Source organism: Pyxicephalus adspersus, chromosome 9 (assembly GCF_032062135.1).
Source record: "Pyxicephalus adspersus chromosome 9, UCB_Pads_2.0, whole genome shotgun sequence".
Taxonomy (NCBI): domain Eukaryota; kingdom Metazoa; phylum Chordata; class Amphibia; order Anura; family Pyxicephalidae; genus Pyxicephalus; species Pyxicephalus adspersus.
This window is the reverse complement of record NC_092866.1, coordinates 40,722,521-40,733,504: the sequence shown is the minus strand read 5'-3', so window position 1 is coordinate 40,733,504 and position 10,984 is coordinate 40,722,521. Positions and strand designations below refer to the sequence as shown.

Here is a 10,984-nt window from a genome sequence, read left to right as displayed (position 1 = left end):
CTCCCCTGCAACATCACACTATGTGATGATGTTTTATCGTATATTAATGCATCATGTACAGTAGTAGTTTTGTACTGCTCTACACATATATTAGGTAGATTTAAACTCTGGCAAACCATACAATAAAAAAACATGTCTCCACCCGGGGGATAACCCGGGGGATTCCCCTTCAGGTGTTCTAACAAATAAATCTACCCGTGAAATAAATCTAGCAGAGGGCATGTACAATGACGTCATTGTTAGGAAAGTTTCACAGCTGTGTTTATGTATGAATGCTGCAGCCTTACATCTCTACCAGTACAAACCTCCATATTTCATCTCCCCACCTTTAACAACTTTCAAAATGCGGGGGTCATAATTAAAAAAGTAGTGAAAATTGAACTTTAGGGCTGCTGTTTTAAATGTAAGTGTGTCTAGCAGACGGAAATTAAACATACAAATTATGGACCCCTGGGGTGACTTACATAGCAAGGAAGTGCGAACGCCAAATTTATACCTATCTGTCACAAAACAGATAGACATCGTCAGAAGAACTCCGTCCATCAAAAAAATCTACCCTGTTACATTTTAAAGTTTATAAGTTGCATTATGTTTTGCGGCTCTAGACTATTTTTATTTAGTGGTAAAAAAAATGACTTTTTTGATAGTAAAGGGTGCTGACCCCTGGCTTAGACTCTGCACCTTGGCCCTTCTCAGGGCTCACACCATTTCTGTGCAAGCCATAGCACCCCCTAGAGGCCCTGTCTACCCAAGCGTGACACCTACCAGTGTCCCAAAGTAATGTTGTGTGTATGAAAAACAGTATTCACAATACTATGAGTCTGACAACAATCATTACACATGATTAGATCATTTCATGTTCAGAGAGAGTTATACATGTTAGCAAAATAGCATTGTGTGCTTACAGGCAGTTCATCAGTCATGTTTCCTGATTTGTTTACTTCGCATTTAGATACTTATCTACTTTTCTCTGTATTTTAAAGAAACATTTTCCTTACTACAGGGTAGTTGACTGCAGTTAGCATAGGCTCCAGTTAAAGGTGAAGTCCATTTGACCATTCCAGGTTCTTATTTTAATTCATTAGATGTAAATAATTCTTAGTAATTCTTAGACTCACAAGTGAATAAATCAAAACAAAAACATTTAAATATGTCACAGTGGCCAGAAATCACCTATTAGTTTTCTGATCTGCCCTTGTGTTTTTACGCCAGCTAAATTGCCTAGGAGTTTTACTGGTGTAGGTCAAGTATAGAATAGTCAAAAGAAAAGGTAAGAAAAGAATTGTTTTATTCCCAGCCAGCACCAAGCTTCCGCCTGCTAATAACTAATTACCAGCCCTGGGTTTGGATGTCTGCTTTGTCTCAGTCCACACATGCGTTGAAAATCCAAAGCCCTTGACTTTTAACACAGAAACAAAAATGATTTAGTTATTTCAAGTTTCTTGCCTGTTAGCTGTCACCAATGCAAGTTAAGCAAATTTCAGCTGCTAGTGTAGACAACATGAATTTTAGGTATGCTCCACATTTTGTGGATATTTACAGATACAGTGAACATCCCCAAATGTAATAATGATTCCACGGCAAATTATTGAACAGTATTGGAGAATTTCCAAAATAGCAATTTTAGCTTGAAGCCAAGCATAGTGTAATTTAGTGAGCCCATAGGCTAGAAGTCCTATATGATTTTTGTTGCTGTCTGTGCCCCTATTCTAGGCTTTTCCTGTTTTTTTGTTTGATGAAAATGTTGTCACCGTAACAGAAAATGATAGGAAATCTTTCTAACATATCCAAGATAGCATTTAAAAAATCCTTCCCCACTCTATCCAAAACAAAGTTGCTAGATATAGACTTGGGATGGGATATGTTATGCCAGTCCATACATAGTAGTTGTAACAGTAGGCAATGACTGTGCTTTCCATGGAAGGGTTTGCTTAGCTTCTCCTTCTGCCAGTAAAACGCCTCACACCTGTCACAGGAAGCAAACTAGAACCATTCATAACTAATGGATCTAAAAATATGGTTTGCCTTTTTTTTTAAACTGACTTGGTAATTGTCCAATGTGATGCATATTGGTAGGAATGTAAATGAATACCAAGGTAGTTATTTTTCTTTGCTGTTGTAAGTCCAGAAGAAGGCACATGATATGACTTTTATGATTTATTTAACAGACTTTGTTTATATTAGTAATGTAGCCAGTGCCGCTATTCTTTATTCTTTTAAAGAGCTAAGATTGGTAAATAATCTAATGCACCCTACACCAGGGTGTGTTATTTACCTTGTCCTCCATTGTCTTCTTCTGTAGGCCCCTGTATGGCCTAGTTCACATAGGGGTATCTAACACCCAGATGTAGGAAGTCAATGACATAGCTGGTAGGACAGGTGTGCATTCATTGTTTCTTTTGCTGGTAGCATCTTTTTTGAGTAATATAGTCAGTTAAACCTAATCTCTGGAGCTATATATACAAATAACAGATATATGTGCACTATTTCACCAACTGTAGTAAAAGATTTGAAATTTTGCCTCCAAAGAAGACAGATGGAATTTTCTGGTTCAGCAATACAGCTTTATAGCTTCCAAAGAAGCATTAAAGCTGTCAGAAAAATGAACAGCAACAACAAATCAGCTGCAAAGCAGTTACCTTGACTAACTAATGTGTATGTTCCTTGGACTGCTTTGTATTGATAAAATATTAAGGGTATTCAAAAATACTGTTTGAATGTTTCATGCAGACTCCATACAGGTCTTCTTTAAGGCAAGGTTTTAGTTTGATATTTTGCAATAACATAAAGAGATACATTTCAGTTCAATTTTAGATATGCCAAGAATAAGGGTACTGATAGTAGTGTAATATTTATATATTTGTAATAATTATAATATTTGTAATAATTTATTTATTTTTACTCTTAAACAGGAGAAGATTTCTGCTTAGCCAATAAAAACAATGGTTGTTGTCTATCAGTGACCCACCCAATATTCAGTTTTAATTAATACATGTATTAATACATATTCAGTATCATTTTGTTTATACCCCAAATGTACTTGTGGATTACTGAAATGGTAAACATATTATTATTGATGAAGCAAAGCCGTTACACTCAACTAATAGAAATATAAATGATATAGTTCACATTTTAGCAAATACTTCAGACATAATTACGGCTAATCAACATTTTATTTTTTTATGTTGAGAAAAAACAATCATTGCACCAAACAAATAAATTAGTAAATATGGATGGATCTTTGATTAGTTAGTGACAAGGTCAACAATATGGAAGTTTATTCTTACCCATCTTGAACAAAATATGACCTGGTAGTGTTCCTCTTGCTCACAAGTTTGCAGGAAGTGATGACCAAAGTGACACCACTCTGATTGGTCTCTGCAGTCACTGTAACATATACTTGGTCTGTGTTCCGGACTTTCAGGACGGATGCTAAGGTTTCTTTAGCAATCTTGTTGTTGGATGTGCTATCTATGCTGAGGCCAATGCCAAATCGGAAGTTCTCAAACTGACCATCTGTCATTGAGTCTGTCCACACAATCTTGGTCTGCTGAAGACTATGGCACAAAGGCTGTACAACCAACGCAACTGTGTGATTGGTGTGGTTTGTCAATGCTGTGAGGTGGTCCAATGGATCCTGCAAAAGAAAAACATTTTGCATTACTGATGGTCTACATTTTAAATGTTTAGTGTAAAAGAGACCCTTTTGCCAAAATGTTTACTTTACCAGCTACTGTACCAAAGGATTATATGAGCATATATTTAATTTATGTCTCTTGTGTAGACATCCAAACGCCCTGAGACTGATGCTGGGTGCAACCATCATGGATGTAATGTTAGCGGTCCTAATAAATTCAGTGCTTTGACTCTGGTATTCATTGGTAACCCAAAATTTTTACATGGTGGTTTACTGAGTGCTGGTTATTTGTTTATGATTCAATGTGCACTTTACAACTAGAGTATATTCATTCTTGAATCACTTTTTAGGAATTTTGGCAAACTCTTCATTTAAATAACATATACATGCAGTCAACAAAGTAATAGCTACATAAAGCACATTTCACTATGTAAAATGTATCCAGTAAATGTCACATGCCTGTGTTCATAAACTTTAGCCCAGAATATAGATTGCCTCAAGGAGCAACAGCACCTGCCACCCTTCCATACCTTCCCAAAATAGTCTAATATAGTAAATATGAGTTGGTTGTACTAGTTTGTCATCAGCATTTGACTTATGTTGTCCTCCGCTGCTAGTAAGGGATGCAGTTATATGTGTGAATGTGAGCAATGTCACACCACATCAGAGTTCTCCACCTTCACATAGCGATGACATCTACCAATGACTTGATATGACATAATAACAAACTCTAAATCTTCTACTATGGAAGGAAAGCACATCAGCCCATTCAATGTTTACAACTAACATGAGACATAAACTTGAAGATCTATGTGCATCCTGAGTCTGCATTCTAAGACTCCCAAGATTTCCAGTAGTGAATGCAGTAAAGTCATTCCAAAATATTATCCTGTTATAAAGGAATATGTCAATTATGTGTATGGATGGAGACAAGAAGTCTGTGGGATACAGACAAAACAACTTTTTTTTTATTTAACCATCAATTACAGTACCAGAGAAATCCTTTATTGTGCAGACAACCAAAAGGCCTCAGATCAGGGGTGCCCAACAGGTGGATCGCAATCTACCGGTAGATCGCAGAGGCTTGCCTTTCAAAATAAACTCTACTGTGCACAAGAGTTATTAAGTCCAAGTTCTTATTTTTGGTAGGTCATTTTGACTTGGTCATTTTAAAAGTTGCTCACAAGCCAAAAAAGTGTGGGCATCCTTGCCTCAGACTGTTGCTGGGTGCCGTCATCATGGATGTGATGGCAGCAGCCCCAACAGTTGGAATGGAACCAAATAAATAAATATATAAAAAACAAAAAATTTACAGGGTTTTAAACCAATCCCTGCTCTACATAAAACTAAAAATAAAATAAATTGGGTGTACAGGTAGTTTAGGAACAAAGGGATACATGCTTGTTCATTATAGCACACACATTAAACCTAGCCAGCACTTCCTCCAGGCAACTACCTAAGCTAGCTAACCCAAATCCATTGCAGGTTTTCTGGATCACCGAGCTTTACTGGTAAAAGTGTATCCTCCACAGCCTTGGAGAGCTTTAATAAACCAGGCCCAATGTTTGGCAAAGTATCCACAGAGTTTTAGTTCTAGCCTGTTCTTCTGGCCAGATATATGGCCAAACATAACTGGCTTCCACTACAAAGGTAGTCCACAGGCTTCCACAGGTCCCAAGAAAGTATGAATGGATGGGGTCAAAGCTGCTGTGTTCAACGATCCATAGATAAGAAATAATGAGACCTCTCACATTTCTATGTTGAATTTATTATTGATGTTGCCAAACATTGCCAGCACTGGATTATCAAGTTTACCTTTTTATTTTTTTGGGCTACTTTGTAAACAGTGGAGCGAATAGAATGTAAGTTTTGCTTGCACATAGTTTTTTGGCACTGTTAAGATGTAGGGATTTTTAGTGCTAAAAGCAAATGTACTTATAGTAAACCTGTCCTTCATTTATGTACGGCAAAGCTACAGTCTTATGTTTATTAGACATTTCCAGTTACTGTTGCCTGAAACTATTTGTGATCATTTTGGGTGACAGCTTATAATTGATGACTGTATGGACAGCTGGCTTGACTCTATGTGGTGCAGCCTTTTCAAGACTATGAAGAGGGAAGGATGAGTGATAGGCATCCCACTGCGGGTACATCAATAGAATTAATAATAGTGTTGGTCGTTAGTGATCCAACAAGTCAAATCAAAACCAGTGTCCTCCACGACATCCAAAATAACTTCTCAAACTAAATTGTCACCCACGATGGTCAAGAACGACCTATGGGTATGAAAATCTACTGGGTGTAAAAAGATATATTTTATTGCTTCTCCACACAGCTGAACATTTTAGTTTTTCTTCAATCCACCCGCAGAACTAAAATTACATACATGTTACTTCCAGATTAAAAAGCATGTGACTCAATTTCCATTCTGTTTATGTGACGGTGAATATACTTTCACTCACTGTTGTCACATGAGGTTCAGTAAGAGAGTCCGTAGCCCTATGTAAGCTCCAAGAGCTCCTTCTCTTTACTCCAGCAGGTAAAGATGGAGTGAGAGAGGAGTAAAGGGAAGCTACGTATTAGTTGCTGGTGGGGCTGGCATCGAAGGGGACCTTGCTTTTTTCTATATGAGTATATGAGTTCTTTTATTAAAATAACCCTGTCTTCCCAAATATTTCCTATCCCTAACATGTATTATCAACCTAACACCTAACTAGCACCTACCCTATCTTAAAATGTACCTACTACCTCTCATTTTCCCCAGCTCATAAATTATATCCAACATATTTTCTCTATAAATTATCTCCTAATTGCAGAAACCAAAATAATATATGGCCTAACAATCAAATATCCTAAATATAACCTAAAGTATGGCACAGAAATATAATGATCTGGTGCATGTTGTATAGTTGCAGTACAACTGCTAATCCAACAGTTAGATAATCAATTAAACTACATATTTGTGATTCAGTTCAGCTCTTTGTATGATTTCATTTCCCCTGGCAATAAGTATAACCTGGGAGAAGACTGTGGTGTCACCTTCGTGCATACCATTAGAGAGCAATGGCTTACACATTTATCTTTAGGTTGTGTTTATTCATTCATATTGTTTTTCTAATGACCTATCATTAAAAGTAATATTAGCGCAGCGCTGCAAAATGGTCAGGAAATACATGTAAAGGGCCTGTTTAATCCAATTTGATGTATTTCAGATCAATCAAAAAAACATCAAAAATGTCAAAAAGAACACAAACACTTATCTTTAATGATAAAAATCTGAGCACTGCTCTGTAGTAGTTACGGGGAGCTGATAGAAAAATAGATCTGAGTAATTGTTCTAGGTGAATTTAAAATATGATTTAAAGCACATATGTCATAGAAAAAAAGAAATCTGTTATTTCATGTTTGCTTGTTTGTCATTCTCCATTACGCTACTACTATAAAATGACTATAAAATAGGTACTCCAACTGCTAATGCTGTTGCTGGGCTAAAATAATTAGCTTTTCAGTAGACGATAGGAAGGTTCACAGCTACCTGTATGAGTGCCTCTGTCTAAAATTAAACAGGTTGGTCCTTACCTGTAGGTGATCTCTATGCTGTGATGTCTCTGTATAACCAGCAATGGCCAGTTCATAAAACAATGATAAAATCTGTATAATCCAAGCTCCAGTAAAGTTCCGCAGATCCATTTCAAAGCCAGAGGTCCATGGAAGTCTTGTGCGGTGCTGAGTACTGCTGTAGAATCTTATTTATAGAAGTTGAGATTCTTCTATGAAGGTTACAGTCAAATATACCTTTACTGCTGGTCTAGATAAAACACATCTAATAATGGTCTGTCTGTAACAGGGAGGAGGCTCTTAACCTTTCAGCTGCCAAATTAGGATCCCGCTGTGTTTACTTGGTAAATTTCAGATACATTAAATATATCTCCTCCCAGGTAAATTTTGGATGCTAGCACATAATGGAAAATGCTCCCCTACCACAAACAAGCAGTGATGTGTCTAGAAAGGTGTTGGTGGTTTGCAGTAATAAGAACAGGACAGTGTGTAAGCAGATGTCAGATAATTATACCAGAAGATGACTTCCAGGCTCCAGGCTCATCCTGTGCAAAAGCTTTTTTTTCCTTTTGTGTGTGGTGGGATAGACAATAGCAGAGTACAAGCTGTTCTAAGGAAATACATTAAAACATAACATTAAATAGTCAATAAATTAGTTATTTTTAGGGGTCCATCATGAAATACCTGTTTCCCTCCAAGGAATTGATCAAAAAATACGGTAGTGATTTTTTAATTTGCTCGTTAGGAGATAATTGATTTTTTCCAAGGCAAGAAGAATATAATCCAGCCTTTCTAAACTACTGGCACTAGGAATTGTTACTTGCGCCAGAAGGGCTGGTAACTATTTGAGAGCTTCAACAGTACCTAGTTTTTTTTTTTTTTTTTTTAGAAAGGCTTTACTGACATAGTAACTCTCATGGTTAGGAAAAAGAAGCATCACTTACCCCAGTTGGAAGGCAACTTTAGGTGCCTATATGCTGCTGTGGATCTGCTATTTGCTACATAGGGAGCCACAAAATTGTGATGGGATGCTCTGGCTGCAAACAATAAGCCGGGTTTTCCAGCTGTTCCTTGTTCCTCAACTATTTTAAAATTCTTTAATATAAAAGAATACCATGGGTGAGACATAATGTACATCACATAAAAGGTACATCAGTAAAAGAAACCAAGAGTCTAACATTTTGCAAGGGTAGGGCATCCACCCAAAGAAATGTAAGCCCAGTGCATATTGTTGATGTGGGAGCCATTAGGCCTGGAAATCAAATGGAGGTGTCATATCTTCTCCAGGATATTCCACATCTGATATATGCAGGAAATGGTGGAATGACAGCTTCTGGTTATCCTCTCATTCCCCCTCAAAGATGGGCAGGAAGGGATTCAAATATGTGCCACTTAGCCTTGTCTACCCATTTCAGTTTAATTAGCACTATTTCAGAAACCTATAGGTGAAAGGATGGTATGAAAGTATAGTAAGTTTGTCTATGGTCAGAGATAAACAGAAATATAATGGCAAGCAGCAACTAGCAACATCAGCTGTGAGGGGTGTAATAGGTTATGAGCAAAAAATAAAATTCCCCAGACACTTAGCTGTGCCAGACAGTAGGAAGGACCATGATAAAACCTCAAAGCAAAGAAGGCTCTTGGTTTCAATTATTTGTAAATATATTCATGTACTGCATATTACATCAAGGTGCCTCAGCATAATGAGATACTGGGATTAATAAATGAGTAATAAATGGACGGATATTTAACACTTATTTAAGGTTTAGTTGGATTATATCTGTTTCTATAGTTTACTAGTTTAGGATTAAATGTGTGAGTATGTGTACACTAAATTAGGCCATTATTTTAGGTAAAGTTGTTCAAGTGCTTGCCTACCTCAGTATTGCTGCTGCCCATGTCCATCCCTATATGACTGCAGCGTACCCATCCTCCGATGTCTAGTTCTCGCAGAATGATGTGCCATCAAATCATCTATAAGTTAGATAAAAATGTCTATGAGTTTGTACTCAAATAGCCCCCATGGCCACCAGATGTCAATCTAACAGAGCACCTTTGAAATGTGGTGTAACAATAGATTTACATCATAGATATACAGCCAACAAAGTGATATCTATCTCGTTTAGTTAGTTAATCGGATGAATTGAATCTGTCTATATCCTTAAGGATTCATCACCATACAATCCTCTTACATCATCATGCACTCCTCTTTTGCAATTTAATCCTCATTCTAGTCACTGTAGTGCATTATCCCCTCCATTGTATCAACTAAATTTTTCTCATGTCTACATATCCAGAAGCACTATGTTGGGTAGTATAGACACCATAACCTATTACATGGGCTAGTATACAAGCCAAGGTGCTTTTTATGGCAAACATGAAAACAGACATCCTTTCATACATTTTATATGCAAACATTTCAAAATTTGGTAGATTTCAATCTAGTGACCAGCGTGTCTTCAGTATTTTCACCAACTACTTAGGCTCCACTGTGCAACTTACTTGGGGGTTGAATTTATGTCTAGTATAACAAGAAACAGACAATCAGAGATGGCTACACGGAAAAACTTTTTGGATATTTAGGTTCAGGATATCAGATATCATCATTATCAGATGTATGACTTATTCCTAAATGAATGAAGATTAGAGACCATTGAAATTCTGAACCCAGAACCAAAAGGCTTTCAAAATGGATCACTGAAAGAATTTTCATAATTATCAACAGGTTCTAACATGAACTAGAATACAAAAGGCATATGGGTACAAAGTCAAAATATATTCTTCAAAAATAGACTCCTTACCTTAATAAAATACCTTTTATAGATTATTTTTTGTATATATGGCAATATAATAAACAATTTGATGTATTTGATATGTTTCTACATTTGGAAATAAATGGACGGGTTTTTATTTACTGAAGTATAGCGTACCATCACATGGCAACCAATAACAATGTTTCAAAAAGTACGGAATGCTATAAAAGTCAGACTGTGATTAGTTGATATGTACATTAGTATTGTTCGCACTAAATTCCAGTTATCTTGATTGATGAGAATAGTCTAGAATATCATATGTGTGCTAATTGTGTGGAAGTTATGGGTTTCACAGATATGCACTTTACTATGACTTTGAATTTTGTATCAAAGGATTCAGATTATGTTCTTTTGAATTAACAATAGTATGCATACACAGAGTGTTTTAAGACCATTTATAAATCATTTAATTCTTATCAAGCCATCTAATGTACATTCGGAGAGCACAGACTCAACAAGATATTAATAAATGACTTAAAGGAAAGTGTTAAATCTAGCCTGTATCTGGTAATACAAACTGTTTGGAGAATGGTGACAGATACAGATAGGTTAGGCTATGGGAGCAGGGGGAGGGAGAAAGGATTGCAGACAGACATTATTATTTATGGTGTGCCCAGGGTCAGCCTTGTACAAGTAAATTTAGGTTTTAAAAGAACAATGTAGAGTTTCTATATATGATACATACCAAACAAACATATTGCTGTACTTTCCAAATTACTATTACTGTTGCAGTAGCCCTGTATGACGTTGTACAGCTTTATTGAAGATCTCAGCACAACCTATAGCGACACAGGCACCCTTCTGGGGTACAAATCATTGTGCGTTATTTTGTATGTGCATTGCATTAGGGCAGACATATAAAATACATCAACACAATTAAAATTCTTTTTTTTTAAGTGACTAGTTGTCTAGCTCTCACTACTTTCATAGTTACATAGTAGGTCAGGTTGAAAAAAAGGCATATGTCCATCAAGTT

General features: G+C 36.5%; 1 protein-coding gene across 1 annotated transcript in view; it reads right to left on the bottom strand.

Moving 5' to 3' along the window:
• Positions 1-7,498, bottom strand: part of LOC140337843 (uncharacterized) — an 11,983-nt gene extending 4,485 nt beyond the window's left edge. The window contains exons 1-2 of the mRNA XM_072421670.1: positions 7,217-7,498; positions 3,288-3,637 (exon numbers count right to left, since the gene is read on the bottom strand). Of these exons, the coding sequence (XP_072277771.1) occupies positions 3,288-3,637; positions 7,217-7,327 (461 nt within the window). The 5' untranslated portion in view covers positions 7,328-7,498. The remainder of the gene's footprint in view (positions 1-3,287; positions 3,638-7,216) is intronic.
• Positions 7,499-10,984: the final 3,486 nt, after the last annotated feature.